We start from the raw sequence: 19,856 nt of genomic DNA, 5'->3' as shown, positions 1-19,856 counted from the left end.
GTTTCGTTCTTTTTTAATGTTTTTGTAATTATACGACAATAATAGTGCAAAAAAATACAACAAAATTTTTCATTGTTGGGTTAACGCTTTCTAAAAATTTGTTCTTAAGAATTTAAAAATCACCGCAACATTTGTTTACCGTAAATCTGCACAAACACGCGTGTGGGGACCCATTAGTTTTTGTTGACAAAAACAATCATATGTGTAGATCAAATGATGTGTATAGTAAATTGGTAAATATCGTATAAAATATATAAAATGGAAGTATATCAGAAAGCCACCATTCTAGTGTGTTCTGATTTTGGTGTGTGTCATGGTTTTTGTGTTCTGACTTTGGGGTGTGTCGCGACTTTTGTGTTCTGACTTTGGTGTGTGTCATGGTTTTTGTGTTCTGGCTTTGGGGTGTGTCACGAGTTTTGTGTTTTGCACTTCTGGGCCACCGTATGTTGGTATTTGGACGTTCATGTCTATGCTCTAAAGCAGGGGTGTCAAACTCGCGACCCGCGGGCCGCATGCGGCCCACGAAGCCCTTCAATGCGGCCCACAAACACTTAACAACAATTGTAGTATTTTGTCAGATTTTTGTCTAAATATAATAATTTTTGCTTACTTTTGAAAGTGAAAGCTTTTATTTAAACAGACATTTACAGAAATTTAATTTATAAATAAAAATTCAGATGTTATGAATAGAAAGATAGTATTTAAACCGTTCCTCAAAGCGTTAAGTTTCAGTCAAGGGTGTACAACCTGCGGTCGTACGGCCACAGAAACGAGTTTGTTTGGCTGTTCATTACAATAAAGTACTGGCAGCCCTGATGTAATTAAAATTCCTTTGGCTAAAATTTTGATTTTCAAACTGCTCTAAACAGATTTTGTGTTGCTGAAAAGAGTATTACTAGCCTAGCAGTCGTTTGCATCAGGTTTTTTTAGCCTATTGTGTGCAAACAATGCGAAAAAACAGGCACAAAAAGTGTCACAATATAGATTATGACGTAACAAACAGTCAAAACTGATCTTCATACGGTGCAGCTCAATCTTTGTGTCAAATTGGAAATTATTCTGGTCTTTTTTGTGGCGTCAATAGATGGTATGGATATGATATAAACTTATTTCTTTACATCTGTAATTTTAGAACAAAAACCAGGAGGTAAATGGCGCCTGTTGGTGAAATAAGGATCTGCAAAGCAGGCGTCGTAGCGAAAAGGTTGTTTAAGTGTATAAAACTTGATTAAAAATCGCATGCTGCCCTCGGCATAATTTTCAAACTGCAATGTGGCCCTCGAACCCCACGAGTTTGACACCCCTGCCATAGATGACAAGCATGTGGTCATTCAGCCCCCAAAAAATGCTAGATCTGAATATTTTAACTACAAGGGAACACATAGCATTGCATTATTGGCTGTATGTGATGCACATTATTGCTTTACCTTTTTAGATATTGGTGATTCGGCCAGACACAGTGATGGGGGTGTTTTTGCCAATTCTGAATACAGCAAAAAAAATTTGAAAGATGATTTAAATATGCCTGCTGCTGAATGTATTCCAAAAACCAATATAACTGTCCCTTACTGTATTGTGGGTGATGCTGACTTTCCTCCAAGTCCCAACCTAATGAGACCCTACCCAGGAAAGAGACTTCCTTTAGATAAAAGTGTTTTTAACTACCGTCAATCATGTGCCAGAAGTGTAATTGAAAATACCTTTGGTATTTTAGCCACTCGGTGGCGAATATTCAGAAGACCTATTAAGCGGAGCCCCAAAAAGCAATTGCCAAAACAAAAGCTGCCTGTTGTTTACATAACTTTTTACAGATAAAATGTAGGCAGTCTTTGGTAAATGAAAGAATGTATTGTGCACCAACATATGTTGACCGGGAAGACAGAATGGGAAATATGATGTTTGGAGAATGGCAAAAAAATTTAAAACTTCTCAACCTCCAACCCATAGGTAGAATGGGTACAAATATGTGTGCTCGTGAAGCTGCTCTAATTTGGGACATATTTAAGGATTATTTCTTGACAGAAAATGGCAAACTTTCATGGCAAAATAATGTAGTTAATCGACTGTAAGTGTATGAATGCTTGTACTTTTTAGCTTCGTGTGTATGGAGTTTTTATGTTCTTCAATACACCATTTTCATGTATGCTACACGACTAATTGTGGAATTTAAGTTTGTACAGAAAGAAATAATAATAAAAAGAAATTAAAAAAACAGCAAATTAATCGGTGGACAGTGGGAAACATTTCCAAAGTTGATGAATTGATCATCTTTTGATGGGTTTGGTTTCAAGCCTTTAATTTCTTCTACTGATGTTCTATTTTCATGTAACATTTTTAAAATGCCTTCCTACAACATAATATGGGAAGATCATTAATGACAACAATACAACATATATCAGTGACTTAATTTTGCTAACCTCAAACTCTATGCGATCTGAATATTTATTTTCTTAGCTGGTCTAGATAAAGTACTTGGTGTAGAGGTAGATATGTTATGGACAGAGGGATCATCTACAACTTCAAGAGTAATCATTTCTAAACATAAAATCAAAAACACACACATAAATCATAAAAAGTACATGTTTAATGATAATTCATACCGTCGGTTGTGTCTGCATCATCTTGTGTAAAATCAAGAACTGCAGGGCTTGAATGAACATTACCAACTGTCCTACGATGTATGCAAAATTATTTAGCAGTGTACATTATTGAACGGTAGCGAGTAAATAATGTAACATTGTCATTGATTGACAAACAATTTGTGCCTTAAATGGTCATTCAAAAATGTAAGAGCATCGTAGTGTTCCCAAGTTGATGTGGCCGAAGCTTCTGCACCACTTTTTTGGCACTCTCTCGTTTCTTTTTTTCTTGGGCCCTTCCAACGTTTCATACAAACATCCACTGTAACATATGTATGGATAGTGAATTTGTAGAGTAATGTACATGCTCTGTCAAGAGTAATTAAACTAACTTACTTGATTGACGAAGTGCATTGACTGATGTTCTTCCAAATGGTTACAATACTGAGCATCGTACATACAAGGAGAATCGTGTACCATGAGCATTTTGTTAAACTCCATTGTCAGTGACTACATGCGATCAAACACAATATACTGCTTACAAGGTTTTTGCTGTTACAAGATACTTCAAATGTGAGGCGTCAAGCGGAAAAGTTAAATCTGATTTAACTCTGACGCTTGATGCTTCTACTGGGAAAATCATGCCATCATGACAAGCACGTCGTCGTTTGTGAATGGTACGTTGCCTAATGCAAAAACGCGACACATGTCGCTTAACGAGTCTGGTGTGAATCCCGCTTTACAGTTCTGTACTCTAACTAACAGGAGCAGTTTATTCTGCAGATAAGCGTCCAAGACATTTTGGTGCTATGTGTTAGTAGGATACTTCCATTATAATGACAAACATAAATGAGGCAGCTAACTTATCATTTAACTACATAACAGCACAAAGTGACATCATACCTGCCTAATAACTTATTATGCGGGTGTCGCTATAGAGCTCAATGTTTGTAGGTTGTCTCCAAAATGAAAATTATTGTAGTTCAAACCACGGAAGCATGCCAAACTTTTGTGAATAACAATAACAATAAAGGGACTCTTATCTTAAAAGGGACACATTATTTTTGTCTATGTTGTATAGATCCTCCAAAATACAAAACAAACAATAACTGAAAATACTTAACTTTAATAAAAAATGGTCTTACTATAATAAACTTAAAAAAATGTGCAAGTCAAACTACCAGAACATTTCTTACACATACAGACAATTATTTTGATACATTGTCAATTAAACTACCAACAAATCTTGGAAATAAGGAGAAAAAATATTTGTATTAATACAAGAATGGTTCATAAAGTCTTGCACTATTCTTATTCTGTTGTGTTTTAGTTGTTTTATCATGTTTTAGAAATACATTCCCAATATTGCTTTACTTGACTGTTTATGTTCAGGAAATAAAAAAATAGAGCAGGGGTGTTCAAACTTTAAAGACGCCCACCAGCCAACTTTTTTTGCGGTTTGTTTGTAACCGTAGAATTTAAACACAAATATATGGGATTTAAGGAAACTGTGGAATTTGGTGGATCGGCACCATGTATGCTTCCTTTTTGTTGGTAAACAAAGTTCCATGGACTGTCATCACAACCTAAAAGCTGATCCAAACTATGGTGGGCCATATGCAACACAATTTGAAACATAAGCCACAGGCCATGTAAAATGTTGCCACAGCCCCTGATATAGAGTATTGTTAAACCTTTGCCCAAAGATCATGTTTTATTTTTTAGAACTACATCCCTGTCTCAGAGTTGTTTCCACATAAAAAAAACAGTGATTGAGCACAGACAAAGTTTGAAAAAAATGTTTCCCGAAAACGGATGTCTCATGGTGACCCCTGCATTCTTCTGGGATAACAACAAAGATCTTTTGTTGTTTGATAATAACATTTTGCAAACTGTTAATCAGTTTGAAGGGAAGCCTATAGAAACAACCCAATCAATTAAGGGTAGGTGGATAAAATATCTGTAAAACTTATATTTATGAAACTTTAAATAATGTTAGTTAAATTAAACAAATGCATTCCATGATGTTTACTAATTGCCTTGTACAAATCCAGGGTTCCAGCGGGTATGAAAAAACCTGGAAAGGTTATGGAATTTAAATTTGTATTTTTTAGGCCTGGAATGGGCTCAATCCGAATTATTGGCCAATATGTAGAACCATATTAAATGGTTAGAAAAAAACGTGTCGTCAAGTGCGAGTAAACTTGTTTATGATACTCCAGAAACCTTTTATTATGTTTATGTGACACAAGATACGAATAGTTTGCAGGGGCACTGGCGTAGAGTACTTTGTGTAACGTCGAAATTGCATCTTTGTTCAAGTTACGTCGGTTTTAAAACGTATTTCCAACTAACCACAAATGCGTTTGTAGTCACGTAATCAATTGAACTGACATCGATTGAAACGCAACAATTACAATTGTTTTGAAATAAACGGGCATTTTATTGCAACATAAGCATGGCACGTACACTCACGTTTTAATATTGAAACGTGAATTGCTTTTAAAAATGCAATTTAATCAGTGGGTTGTAAAACTTTACTAATGATCATCTTTACCAAAGTTAGACTAAAGGCCAAGAGGAATCAATAGAAGCAAATTTAATTGCATAACAAATCCTAATGTTTACCATATGAATGTGCAAAAGCTCGCGTGCCATTTTCAAATGCTCTGCAGGCCACTTTTGGCATGCATGCCACGTGTTGGACACCCCTGGTATACACTGTCAGTCAGATAGAAGGTGTGTACACTGCCAGTCAGATAGAAGTCCAAAGAGAGTAACTCACTGTTTATGATTAAGGCAGTTTAGTGCAGACCAGGATAGCTCAGCTTGCTGCCAGGACAAACGTTTTGCAAGACAGTTGTTTTGGTGATTAGAAGTCAGGTGTATTTGAGCAGCAATGCCATGTTTTTTTTTTAAGTTATCATGCACATTTCAGTTTTGGCGAAGGTTTTACACCAAAGATGTGATTAAAACTCGATAAACATGCTTTGACCACGGTTCACTAAAGGTCTTGTAGAACACAAATACAAACACAGTTGGGACTGATTTTTCATCATTACGTAGCTTCTTTATTTTTGAAACAATAATTTAAGAATCAATACTTTTCAGAATGAAGTCTTAAGTTAGCCAAAAACGTTATAAATTAGGCAAAACGGTATTGTTAAACACTAAGGACTGCATGCTATTGAAAATGGTGTCATAAGGTCATTAAACCGAAGTTGGGTGTCTGCACTGTAAGAGGTTGCTACAGGTCAATGGTACTCGTTTTGTGAAACAATTAAGTGAAAAACTATTTGTTATGTATACCTTTGTAGCAAGTGGCTTTTTAATTTGTAGTGTCTGTGCAATTGTTAGGGCTTTCTAGAAAAATTTGTGAATAAAAACTGACCTTGGACGACAATTTTAAGGTCAAAGCAAGAGATTAAATTGAAAGTAGCTTTTTCGTTCTTTTTTACTGTTTTTGCAATTATATGACAATAATGATGCAAAAAAGAATATGGACCAAACTTTTTTAAGTTTGGATTAATGCTTTCTAATAATTTGTCCTTACACATCTAAATATTTACCACAACCCCACAGCCCCAAAACTCTTTTCATTAGCCATGCTGACTAAAGTACATGATCGAGGACAGCGCTTCTCAATCAGTGGTCCGCGGCGGGCGTTCTTTCTCGTGGGCCGCGAAACTTGTCAAACTATTATTATACCAAAATACAAGTTTAAAAGTTATACAGTTCATTTGAACATAATTTCAAGTTTAACTATATTATCAAAAAAACAAACATATTACTCACTATGAAAGCCGCATAAGGTTTTACGTTAAACAAAGCTTTTATTACACGTCCAAACTGCGATTGTCGCATCACAACAGTACTTGTATTGTAAAATCTTGATGCCAGAACTCTCTTTGTTAGCTTCATTTGGACCCAGAATACAGCAAATACAGTTTCATAAAGGCAGGAAGTAAATTTGAGGCAAAAGTACGATGTGTTAAAACAGTGGTCTGCCAATTTTTTTTTCAAAATGGGCCGTGAGCATCATACCCACTCACTTAGTAAACTCCAACACACATGACACAGTCCCAAGGCAAGCCCAAATACACAACAATTTTAGTAATCAGCTATAACAACTACCAATGTTTAACTATGGGTCCCCTTCCCTGAAGGGGATGCATCTTGATTTCACTTAGTTTTTATGGGTTTTACTCGAATTGTTTTTTTTCTTTTTTTGCTTGACTTTTTCTAAGTTTGTCTGACTTGTTTTTCCATCAAATGTTAGATGGATTTGGATGAAATTTACACAGATGGTAGATATAGTTATGTAGATGTGCATTCCACTTTGTTTTTGTTGATAACCTCAGTATTTACACCTATAGCCCCCTAAAATGGGTATTTTTCTTCCCAATTTGTCCGACTCGTTTTGCCTTTAAATGTTTGATGGATTTGGCTGAAACTTATACAGATGGTAGATATAGTTATGTAGATGTGCATCTCACTTTGTTTGTCCTGATAACCCCAGTATTTACCCCTTTTACCCCCATTTACCCCACTAGCCCCTGAAAATGGGTGAGTTTAGCCCCTGAAAATGGGTTAAGCAGTGTCGGAATTGGCTGAAAATTGGATAGCTTGTAGAGTATGCCATTTGTAGGTGTCGATTGTTGTGTTCAACCCTGTAGCTCCAACATTTACCCCACAAGCCCCCAAAGTGCAAAACATATTTGTATGTTACTGGGCACCACAAACGTAAGATTTCTGTGGCACAATATGTTTACAATTGCAACCAGTTGTATGTTACTCATTTGTGGGTTGCTTGGTGGACGTTTTTGCGCCATGGTAGTTAGTGGGTTGTTAACAGCCCTCTGACGTCAGAAACAGTAACAATTGTTGCTCAAAACACCTCTAGTGGTCAAAATTTTAAACATTTGCAGATGGGCTGAAATTTTGCAGTACTATTGATTGAGTCATTGTAGTGTGTGTGTCGAACCCCATTGTTACCCTACTAGTTGTTTTAAATATTGTCGTAATTGGCTGAAATTTAGACAACTTGCAGAATTTACCATTCATTGCATCTGATTGTTATGTTTAACCTTGTAGCCCCAATTTCACCCCACTAGCTTCCTAAAATAATTGATTTTTTTTTAAAGTCCTAATTATATACGAAATTGGCAAAGTTTATTGAACATACTATTTTAAGTCTTTTGCCCCATTATGCCACTATTTCCTCCTTCTTTTCTAAAAAAAAGAACGTTTAATAGGACATACTTCAAATAATATCTGGGGTGAATCTGATTTATATAGTTTGTGCTCTACATAGTGTTATTATTAAGTCCAGTGCCGATCACTGTGTTTTACCTTGCAACACACCAATTTCTCAGGGTTATCTCTTGAAATGCATTATTTTCAACTTTGCATGTGTGGGGACCCATGAGTTTCTGCCTGCAGAAACATCAAGGTTACAAAAGACGATGGCTATTATGGGACCCAATATAAAATAAGCATAGGAAATATATTAATGCTTTAAAATAGGTTATAGTGTAAATCTAAGCGGTGCAATGGCGGACAGGGAGGTGTGGAGGAGCATAGTCAGTTTGGCCCGGGCAACTAGCCCGATATGATGATGATGATGATAGTGTAAATGCAACGACAAAATGTGCTGAGCCATTCTCTAGTTTTCTTTTTCTGCCGTGAAGTTTGTCCATGTACTTTTGACAACAAATCTTTGATGGATTCGGTGAAACTTTCACAGATGGTAGATGTGCCTTTAGGTGTGATTGACTTATTAACCCCAGTATTTACCCCATTAGTCCCCTAAAATGGGTAAATTTTTTATTATTGTCCAAATTGGTTGAAACGCCAATGACACATTTATAGCTTGGGCTGTTTTGTCGTGGCATACATCGATGGCAGTCACATTTATAAACAAAAGCTTTTGAAGTATATCTGCGTCAATTCGCACTTTGCGTGAAATGTCTTTTGTCGTATATATAAGTGAACTACACTGAAAGCGCTAAGATGTAAATTGTTGTGTTCAACCCTGTAGCTCCACAATTTACCACACTGGCCCCTGAAATGTGAGTTTTTTTAACAATGTTCAAATTAAATTAAATTTTTACATTTTGTAGATTTTGCTACTTGTTATTTTGTCAATTGTTGTGTTTTGACCTATAGTCCCACTATTTACTCTTTCTTTACTTAAAATACAACATTAAATATGTAATACTTCAAACAGTGTCTGAATTGCATGAAATTTGTGTACTTTGTAGTACTTTGCATAGCATGATTATTATTTTAGCCTATTACCGATCACTGTGTTTTACCTTATAACACCAAACTTTCTTATGGTTATCTCTTTAAATAACCCATGAGTTTCTGCCTGCAGAAAGTACTAAGATTGTAAAAGTCAGTGGCTAAAACTGGACACAATATAAAATAAGTATAGGGAACATAATAATGTTTCAAAATAGGTTATTTATATATAGTGTATGTGCAATGGCAAAATGTGCTAAACCACCCTTCTAGTTTAATTTATCTCTTTATTGCAACATATTAGGTTCTCTGTCGCCTTTCTGTCCATTTTTGTTTGGAATCCTCCATCAATACTAATTGTTTTTTGGTGTGTTCTAAAGCAAAAAAACAACAGCAATACAATGTAACTGACTTGTTTAGGTTAAACTAAATTTGCCCAAGTCTACACATACAGCAAATATCTGGCTTGTAAATAAAAAACAGAATAAACTCAAGTAAATGGCCTGGCCACCTTTTTAGTCGTCTTTAAAATGGCCATGTAATTTAGCTGATTTTTAGGCATCTTTTGCGGCTGGCCCTCTTTTAGAGGCCACTTCCCAAGTGGCGCAAGTGGCCATGTAAATGTGCTAAAAATGTTTTTAAATAACACCAGGTGACTAGTTTTGCTGTCACATTTGTTTTTCATGTAACGCCTTACATTGTTTTTTTCAGAGATTTTATTTGGCATTTCATCAAAACACACTGGTTTAAACAGCTCCAACCTTAAAAACAAGAAGTATTTTATGTCCTATGCAGTTACTCTCGTTTTGGAAAAATATGATTCCAGGTGAGTGACCATCATATGTTTTGGAAAGTTCTATGCACACCGTAAGAAATTTCATTACAGGATGGGGGAGGGGTGTTTGAAGTTGTTAGAAATGTGTGATAGATATCCATATGGGTTTGTGGGTTTGGTTTTCAAAACACAAAAGTTAAAAATAGACTATACTTGCTGAAGCACATGACTCAGGAATTTTACAAATTGTTTGTTGGTAGATTACTCAGAAGTTAATATAGTTTTTCTTCTGTTATTCAAAACTTTTTGTGATCATGCTTGGTGCGATTGGAAAGAATTATGGCTTTGCAATCAGAAACGGTATGTGAAGTTATTTCCAAACTGAGAATGCTTATCATTAGTGGAACACAGTTTAATACAAATAAAATTGAGTAAAATTAACTTTTAGTTTAAACATTGTGCATTTTTGTGCAAGGATTATTATTATGGCTCCCCTTCCCTGAAGGGGACACATATTGTTTTTGTCTATTTTTTTCTTTTTTTCCGGTCAAGAAAGAATGGGTCAAACTTTTTCAAATTTACACGCATTATAGATATTGGTCTAAAGGTGGTCTATGTGAATTTTTACCCCGTTTGATCCTTCGGTTCACCCACAGCCCCCCAAAATGTGAAATTTTTAAAACGGTTATACTTGCTAAAGCAGATGATTCTGGAGTTACATACTTTTTTGATTGGTATATTGCGGCATATTTTAAAGTATTTTGTAATTTGAAGTTGTATATATCCATTTTCACCCCTTTACTCCCAAATATTTGTTTGTTTGTTCACATGTTAATGAGGTCAGAAATACAAGACTTAACCTGCTGAAATTTTAAGCAGCTGAGGGTGCTCCTTGTTGGCTGTTAAAAATTTCAGTGCAATCGACTCAGTAATTACTCTTACAGCCCTAAATATGTTTTTAAATGCTGTCTTTTGTCAAATTTGTGCTCGCTCAGTGCACAGCTGACGCAATGGGAGTGATTGGCGATAGTGGCGCATGGAAAAATGCCTCTGCTTCACGCACAAACGCAGTCATCACTTGACCATTTTCTCACTGTTTGGAATTGATGTTACGGTGTTAGTTATATTGCGCTGTAAACGTTAATGTAGGTCAACTCATTTGTGTTTCGAAACGCAGAGCGACAATGCCGCACGATTTGTTACACCTGTGTAACGTGACTTCTTAAACTGAAAGCGTTAATAAAACTGTGTCAGAACAGGTTTTGGACAAAAGAAGCCCAGCTAAACAATCGTATTGTTGGCATGTAAATACTTAAAGGCGCCAACGCTATGTGCGGATTAAAAATCATAAGAGCAAACAAAACAAAACCAAATACTTGAATATTGTGTGGATTGCATAAAATATAATATTGGTACCATACTGAACTGTTACCAAATCGCATATGCACAGGTGTGGGGACCCATTAGATTATGCTTGCAGAAACAATTATGTTATAAAGTGCCAGGAAAAAGATAGGGGCCTAATGAAATGTAGGTGCCAAATATATATCCATTATAAATATAGTAAATCGTATATGTGATACATCATTAAATATGATGTAGTATATATAAACTGGCAATGTATAGGAAAACCACTATTCTAATTGGATATTGATTTTACTCGTTTTTTTTTTCTACCCTAAGTTTGTGCAACACGTTTTGCCATAAAAGGTTTGATGGATTGGTTTAAAACTCACATGGATGATAGATATGGTTATGTAGATGTGCATTCTGCTTTGTTTGTCTAAATAACCCCAATATTTCCCCAGCTAGCCCTCTAAAATAGGTGAGTTTTTAAGCTGTGGCAGAATTGGAAGAAATTGGGATACCTTGTAGAATATGCTATTTATAGGTGTTGATTGTTGTGTTCAATCCTGTGACCGCAACATTTACCTCATTAGCCCCTATGTTGCTGGGCACCACAAGCGAAGGTTTCTGTGATGTAATAGTTTGTTTGTGCATTGCTTGGTGGGTGCGCCATGGCTGTTAGTGGGTTATCAACCGCCTTATGATGTCTGAAGCGTTAATGGCTGTTGTTTAAAGCACCTCTTTCAGCAAATTTAGGTTTATTTGTGTGTTTAAAATTTGCACCGAATGTATTTTACGTACTCATGACTTACACGGTGTAATGAAGATTGCCCCTACCATTTATATGCATGTATATATATATTTTTATGTATATATATCATGTATATTATAGACACTTTTGGTGGAAAAGTCAGCTCTATGTAATACAGTCTTACTAAAGCTGAATTATTCAATAAATGTTGTCCTTGGGCAAAAGATTAACAGGCCTAATAGTTACACCAATATCTTTGTTGGCATTTATTGCAACAAAGGCTACACTACGTTTTTGTTAATAAATTTCTTGCGCCAACATTAAACAATGCAAGTTGCTTTTGTATCCATCTTTAGGTGTTGTGCAGGTCCGTGTTAACGATTCCAAAGTTATTATTAACCACCGCAACAAATTACACGAAAACTAAATTGTCGTTAAAATTGTTGACTCGGCAAATCATCTATTCAGTACTTACATGTGTCATAAAAGACCTACAATAAGTCTGAATCCGGCTGAAAAAATTGTGTTGAGTGACCTTTTGCAAAATAACGTGGCAGAAACAACAGGCTAGAGCACATAAAAAGTATCTGTGTTTAGACCCAAAGTATGGTATTGGTACATATAATGTACATGGTATAGGTATCGGCAAGTCGCATTCCGGTATTTTTAAAATACTACCCCTTTGCTCATAACATCATTTAGTGTTTATGGTAACTTTTCTCTTTTGAATTTACCAACATTTAGCGGGCTGCATGAACTCCTTTGTCAGGCTGTATGCTTTGTCAGGCTGTTTGTAGTACTATTGCCCACCCCTGTTGTAGAGTATGCCATTTATAAGTTTTGATTGTTGTGTTCAACCCTGTAGCCCCAACATTTACCCCACTAGCCACAAAATTGTAAAATGTATTTGTATATTACTGGGCACCACAAACGGCAACTAGTATGTTACCCGTTTGTGTGTTGCTTGGTGGACATTTTTGCACGACCAGAAACATTAGCTGTTGTTGCTAGTGGTCAAAATTTTAAACATTTGGGCTCAGATTTTGCAGTACTATTGATTGAGTCATTGTGGTTTTGTATAGTTTGTGTTTTGAACCCCATTAGTTACCCTACTAGCCCCCTAAAATGGGTGAGTTGTTTTAACAGTGTCGGAATTGGCTAAAAATTGAGTAGCATATAGAATATGCTATTTGTAGGTTTCGATTGATGTGTTTTACCTTATAGCCCCAACATTTACTCCACTAGCCTCCTAAAATGGGTCAATTTTCTAAACACTGTTTAAATTGAATACAATTTGGATAGCTTGTAGGATTTGCACTTTATAAATGTTGATTGTTGTGTTTTACCCGATAGCTCCAACATTTACCCCACCAGCCACCTAAATGGGAATTTTAAAAAACGTCGCAATTCAATAATTTTGCTAAGTTTATTGAACATACCGTACATACTCGCAGATAGGTCGCAATTTTTTCGTTATACGTTTTTAAAAAAAAATATAGGTGCGACCAATCCGCTCGACATAAATCGCCACCAAGTCAGATCAAAATTAAAAGTTTTCGGCTATTGCAAGTACCGTATTTTCCGGCTAATAAGCCGATTTTCAGGACCTACGTTTTCGACCTAATTTTCGGGGGTCTGCTTAACAGGCGGATATAACGTATTTATTCGAGTATAACGCGCAAAATTTTAAACTAATTTTCAATAAAAAATTAGGGGTGCACATTATAGACGCGAATTGTAGTGGAAATGTGCTATTGCCACTGTGGTTCTATCAAATACGGGTGCATGCGCTCGTGCACGCACATACCAATGTGAGACAGTTTCATGAGCGCACATGCGATCGCTCAGCGTGCGTTGGATTTTCCCGCTTCGTTGAGAAAAAATGGTTTTGCGGTTTCAATGCAATGCAGTTTAATGCAGAATAAACAACCAATTGCACAAGTCATGCACCAGTAATTACTGCTTACACAAACAAACCACTTTGTCTTCTACACGTGCACCATTTCAGTAAATGCACTGGCACGTAAAAGAGGACAAAAGAGCGAAGAGAATGTTTGTAAAATATTTTTTTTAACGTTAATAAAAAAAATTTCCCTGAAGGGGACACATTGATTTTACTCGATTTGTTTTTTTTCTTTTCTTTTTTTTCCCAAAGTTTATCCACCTCGTTTTGCCTTGAAATGTATGATGGATTTGGATGAAACTTTTCACAGATGACAGATATAGTTATGTAGATGTGCCATTTGTTTTGTTAGACTCGATAGCCCCAGTATTTACCCCACTAGCCCCCTAAAATGGGTGAAATTTTAAACAATGTCCGATTTGGATGAAATTTTGATAGTTTGTTCATTGTTGTATTTTAGGGCGTCTATTGTTGTGTTTCACCCTGTAGCCCCAATATTTACCCCACTAGCCCCCTAAAATGTGTAAAATTTTAAACAATGTCCGATTTGGATGAATTTTGGACAGTTTGTTCATTGTTCCATTTTAGGGCGTCTATTGTTGTGTTTCACCCTGTAGCCCCAATATTTACCCCACTAGCCCCCTAAAATGGGTAAAATTTTAAACAATGTCCGATTTGGATGAATTTTGAAAAGTTTGATCATTGCTCTATTTTAGGGCGTCGATTGTTGTGTTTCACCCTGTAGCCCCAATATTTACCCCACTAGCCCCCTAAAATGGGTAAAATTTTAAACAATGTCTGATTTGGATGAAATTTGGACAGTTTGTTCATTGTTCCATTTTAGGTCGTTGATTGTTCTGTTTCACCCTGTGGCCCCAATATTTACCCCACTAGACCCCTAAACTGGGTGATTTTTTTCAAACAGTCTCCGATTTGCATGAAATTTGGACAGTGTGTTCATTGTGCCATTTCAAGGCACCAATTGTTGTGTTTGACCCTGTAGCCCCAATATTTACCCCACTAGACCCCCAAAAAAGGTGAATTTTTAAACCATGTCCGAATTGGATAAAATTTGGATGGTTTGTTAAATTTGGCATTTATAGCTGTTAATTATTGTGTTTTACCCTGTAGCCCCAATATTTACTCCATTAGCCCCCTGTCCAAATTGGATCAATTTTTGACAGTTTGTAGAATTTGGCATGTATAGCTGTTGATTATTGTGTTTCACCCTGCTGCCCTAATATTTATCCTACTAATCCCCCAAAATGGGTGAATTTTTTAACAATACTTAAGTGAAATGACATTTTGACAGTTTGTATAATATGCCATTTGATATGTCAGTGTTTCACGCTATTTAGGCCCACAAACTTATAACAATGTCTGAATTGCATGAGATTCGGACAGTTTGTACTTTACATAACATGTTTATTTAGGGAACACTACCAATCACTGTGTTTGACTTTACAACACCCTTTCTTATAGTTATCTGTTTACAACTTTGCGGTATTGGGGACCCATGAGTTTCTGCCTGCAGAAACAAATCAAGGTCATCAAAATGTTGGCTGATATGGGACCCAGGATATAATAAGCATAGGGAATATATTACAGTTGCAATATAGGTTGTAGTGTATATGCTGTAGTAAAATGTGCTAAGCCACCCTTCTAGTTTATTAGGACTATATCTGAATTAAATCATAGATCTACAGATAACTGCTACATCTAAAAAAAGCCTTTATAATGAGTACTGGCAAAAGTCTGAAAAGGTGGTCATAGGTTGGAGAAAACAGAAAGATCAGTTAAAAACGATGCCCAAAAGTAAAAGGGCTTGGAGGTATGGTGTAACCCCAAACAAGGATGTGGAAAATGAACTTAGTGAGTGGGTGTTTGACATAAAAAGTAACAGACTAATAGTGACAAGACTGGCCATAAGGGTTAGGGCCCTTTAGATAGCACCGAAGTACAATTTTCAGAACTTCAACAGGTTGGTGTACTACAGTGGTTCCCTACCTTTTTGACCTTGCGCCACCCTTTCAAAGAGATGAATAGTTTGCGGCACCCAGGCAAACCTGGATCAATTTTTGGAGGTTTCTGTCTTTCAAATACCTGTTTAAACGTTGTTTTGCACCCATATTTTTGGCAAACTCTTGTGAATCTCTGTGGTGATTGTGATTCACAGTGCATCCCAGTTCAAGGACGCTGCTCTTAGTATTTCAAAGATTAAATTATCATACTTTGCCGCTTAAGGCCAGTTTTGTAAATGCAGGAGTTAAAAAAGGTTAGGGAAATTATCAACAATTGACCAAATTTTTGTCCATTTTTTTAGATGTTGGCAAAGCATAACCAAATAACAGGTCAACCTGAAGAAAATAAGCTGCATTCTAGAGTTCTAGTTTGGTAGCGACAGAATGATTCAAACTTTTTTTTATTTGTGCATGTGATAGTTAGCTATCCAAAGTTAAAGATCTAATGTTTATAAAACAGCTATTCTTTCTAAAAGAATACATATATATATATATATACATAAAAGGGCAATATATAGAAAAGCCAACATTCTTGTTTAAAAACAGTAAGTTTCTGTCATTAAAAATTAGAAGAATAATTGGTCGAGCACTCGCACACATTGTGTTGGCCCAACTTGGCAAATACCAATCAAAATTTATTAGCAAAAAATGTAAGTGTTGAAAGAAGAAAAAGGCACGTCATTCAAGTAATTTCTGATATATATATATTTAGTGTTTAGAGAGCATGTGCTTTATCGTGCACTGTACTATGCGCATGCAGTGTTATTTGCACTGATGAAGAAGACCTGCATGGGACATGGAAAAGTCTGAATAAAAATACAATTGCTAAAAGAGCTGTAAACTTGATGTGCTTTACAGGTTTCTAAAAGAAATTCATCAGCGATTGTTAAAAGTGTTTTCCACACTGGAGTCTATAAAATCGATTCAGTGCCACAATGAAGCAAATGAAATCTTTCCTAATTGCAAAAATCAGTCTCATGGAATAACACATGTTCATTTCAAACCTCAGATTCAATACAAGGATTTGGTACCGTTGGTGTCAACCTACTTTATATTGGGTTGTTATATTTATTTTTCAGTTCGTAAGTATTACTGAAACCTGTTTTGCCTTTATATTTCTGAAAACAGTGACAAATATTTATGTTTGATTATACTCAACTTGTTATGGGTCCCCTTCCCTGAATGGGACACATATTGTTTTTGTCTATATTTTTTTCCGTCTAACACGGATTTGTTCCCATGTTTTGGTCAAGAAAGAATGGTTTCACCCACAGCCCCCCAAAACGTGAAATTTGTAAAACGGCTATACTTGCTAAAGTACTTCATTTAGGAATTATATACTTTGTTGTTTGGTGCAATATAAGGTATTTCAAAGAATTCTGTACCTTAAAAAAAGATTTACCCATTTTCACCCCTTAAACCCCCAAATATTCGTTTCTGTGTAACGCTGGTTTGTAAAATGCGTTTGGTCAAGAAAGAGTGCTTTAAATTTATTCAAACTTGCACAGATGTTAGTTATTGTTCCGAATTTGATCCTCCTGAAGTTTGAACCTAAACGACCCAGCGGTTCACCCACAGGCCCCCAAAACGAAAAAATTTAAAAACGGCTGTGCTGACCCGAGTACTTAATCTGAGGGTTTCATGCTTTGTTGGTGGGTGCAATGTAAGCTATTCTAAAGAATTTCATAACATTTTTATTGGATTCACCCATTTTTACCCCTTAAACCCCAAAATAATAAGTTTTAGGCCAGAAATACAAGCCCCAATGTGCTGAAATGTTAAACAATTGTTTGCAGTAGGTTATTCGTTTAGTATTTAAAAGTTTTCCTTAATCGGCCAAATAGTTACTTTTACAGCCCATAATATGTGTACACTGTCAGTCAGATAGAAGTCTCAACTCTCAAGGTAGTAATTCACTTGTTTACGATTAAGGCGGGTGAATGCAGCGGGAGTGCTCAGAATTCACTTGTTTACGATTAAGGTGGGTCAATGCAGCGGGAGTGCTCAGCTTGACATCCGGGCGGACGTTTTACGAGATAGTCGTGTTGGTGATTAGAAATCAGCTGATTTTGCGCAGCTATGCTATGTCGTTTTATTAAGTTATCACGCACATTTTCAGTTTTGGAAAATTGTGTTCAAAAACTGACCTTGAAATATACGACAATATCAAGGTCAAAGCATGAGATTAAATTGAAAGTATTTTTCCTGTTCTTATTTACTGTTTTTTGTAATTATATGACAATAATGATGTAAAAAAAACACGGACAAAACTTTTAAAGTTGGGTTAAGGCTAAAGTTGGTTAAGTTTTTCCTTAAGAATCTAAAAATAACCAGGATGTTTGTTTACCATAAATCCACACAAATGAGGGTGTAGGGACCCATTCGTTTTTGCTTGCAAAAAAAATCATATGCGTAGATCAAATGATGTGTATAGTAAATATCTAACAATGATCATGCCCTATTTTTACTGTTATCAAATCGCATATGTGTGGGGACCCATTAGACTATGCTTGCAGAAACAATTATGTTATAAAGTGCCAGTAAAGAGATAGGGACCCAATGAAATGTAGGTGCCAAATATTTATCCATTATAAATATAGTAAATGGTATATGTGATACATCGTTAAATATGATGTAGTATATATAAACTGGTAATATATAGGAAAACCACTATTCTAGTTTTTTGTTATTATTATTATTTTTATTTTATTTTCTGGTCTCTAGACTAGGTAAATTCTCTAAATATGTTGTATGAAATTTACCCACTCGTAGAATTTGCCATTTGTAATTGTCAATTGTTGTGTTTTGCCCCAAAACATAAAAAACAACTTCAAACAATGTCTGATTTTGATAAGATTTTTATAGTTTTTACTTTTCAGCATGGTAATTAAAAACTTAATACCACAGTACTGATCACTGTGTTTGACCTTACAACACCAACTTTCTCACCGATATTTCTTAAAATGCAGTATTTACACCTATGTATGTGTAAATGATTGTGCCTACAGAAACAAAATAACATTATAATAAAGGGACTAATATGAGACCCAATAGAAAGTAAAGGTAATATATTAATGTTTTAAAATAAGGCGCAGTGTATGTGCAGTAGCAAAATGTGTTAAGCCATCCCCTAGTTTTAAATGATTTTGTAAACACTGCACTTTTGCAATGCAAATATAAGTAAAATGTACTAAAAAAGTACTATTCATTATTCAAATTTGTCTATTATTAACTTTTTTTTGCCTTAGGAAAAATAAATTTTGTCAAGAGCAAGATTGGAATGGCTTTTTGTGCAGTTGTCAGTGTCATGGCTTCGTTGATGATGGCAGTTGGTCTCTGCTCATTAACTGGTCTGACGCCTGCTCAAAATCGCGGGTAACTTGTAGTTCTGGCATAGTAAATAAAATTCAAATAATTACCATAGGTTTTATGCAGAGAAATGTTTCCATATCTTGTCTGCATCATTGGATTAGAAAATGTTTTGGTCATTACAAAATCTGTTGTGGCAACACCCATTCATATGGATGTTGAGAAACGCATTGCTCATGGCTTAAAACGAGAAGGATGTTCAATTACAAGAAATTTGCTACTGGAGTTTATTCTGATCAGTCTTGGATATTTTACCCTAATTCCAGAAATACAGGTATACATGGTTGTCTTAAATAGGTTGCTGTTAACAGGAGTGCACTGAAATTATTGACAACCTTAATATCACTTTAGTTTGTACAAATTTTGCATTCAAATTAAATAAAATTTAACCTGTATAACCTTGTTGTTTAAACTTTACCAATCCGTTTTGTGTTGGTTGTGCATTGTGAAGTTTTTCAAAGCAGTATGAAGATAGGTTTCTTTAAGGTGGATTCACTGTTTTACGGCCAAAATTGTTTGAGTTTACACTTCTTTGATTTCACAAATATTTGGTCCATGATATGTGAAAAAACACTTCTATTTTGGCTTTGCTAATTGATGCACAAGACTAGTTAATTTGCGCAGTGGGCGAAAACACTTTTGTGTCAATGTTTGTAATACTATATGGGTTTTCTGCAACTTTTTCAAAAACTGATAGGGGCCATAAATATGTCTGCCATTCCTTTTTTTTGGACCTAATGTAACTTTAAAGAGATTTGGAGAAATTATGGGATTTGTCTTATGCTGGTTTGTTCTAAACATTTGGTCAAGAAAAAGTTTTAAAACTTTCACAGATGGTAGATACAGTTATGCAGATGTGCCACCT

The 19,856-nt window shown here is 35.5% G+C and overlaps 1 protein-coding gene across 4 annotated transcripts in view; it reads left to right on the top strand.

The window, feature by feature from the left end:
* The window catches only part of LOC145213572 (sterol regulatory element-binding protein cleavage-activating protein-like), a 79,990-nt gene that overhangs the window by 15,788 nt on the left and 44,346 nt on the right, over positions 1–19,856 (top strand). For all 4 annotated transcript variants that reach the window (XM_080081914.1, XM_080081915.1, XM_080081913.1 and 1 more), the window contains exons 4-8: positions 4,305–4,522; positions 9,537–9,651; positions 16,481–16,704; positions 18,871–18,997; positions 19,058–19,265. In XM_080081914.1, coding sequence (XP_079938040.1) covers positions 4,305–4,522; positions 9,537–9,651; positions 16,481–16,704; positions 18,871–18,997; positions 19,058–19,265 — 892 coding nt within the window. The remainder of the gene's footprint in view (positions 1–4,304; positions 4,523–9,536; positions 9,652–16,480; positions 16,705–18,870; positions 18,998–19,057; positions 19,266–19,856) is intronic.

Source organism: Phallusia mammillata, chromosome 2 (assembly GCF_965637545.1).
Source record: "Phallusia mammillata chromosome 2, kaPhaMamm4.hap1.1, whole genome shotgun sequence".
Classification (NCBI taxonomy): Eukaryota; Metazoa; Chordata; class Ascidiacea; order Phlebobranchia; family Ascidiidae; genus Phallusia; species Phallusia mammillata.
This window is presented reverse-complemented; position numbering and strand designations above follow the sequence as displayed.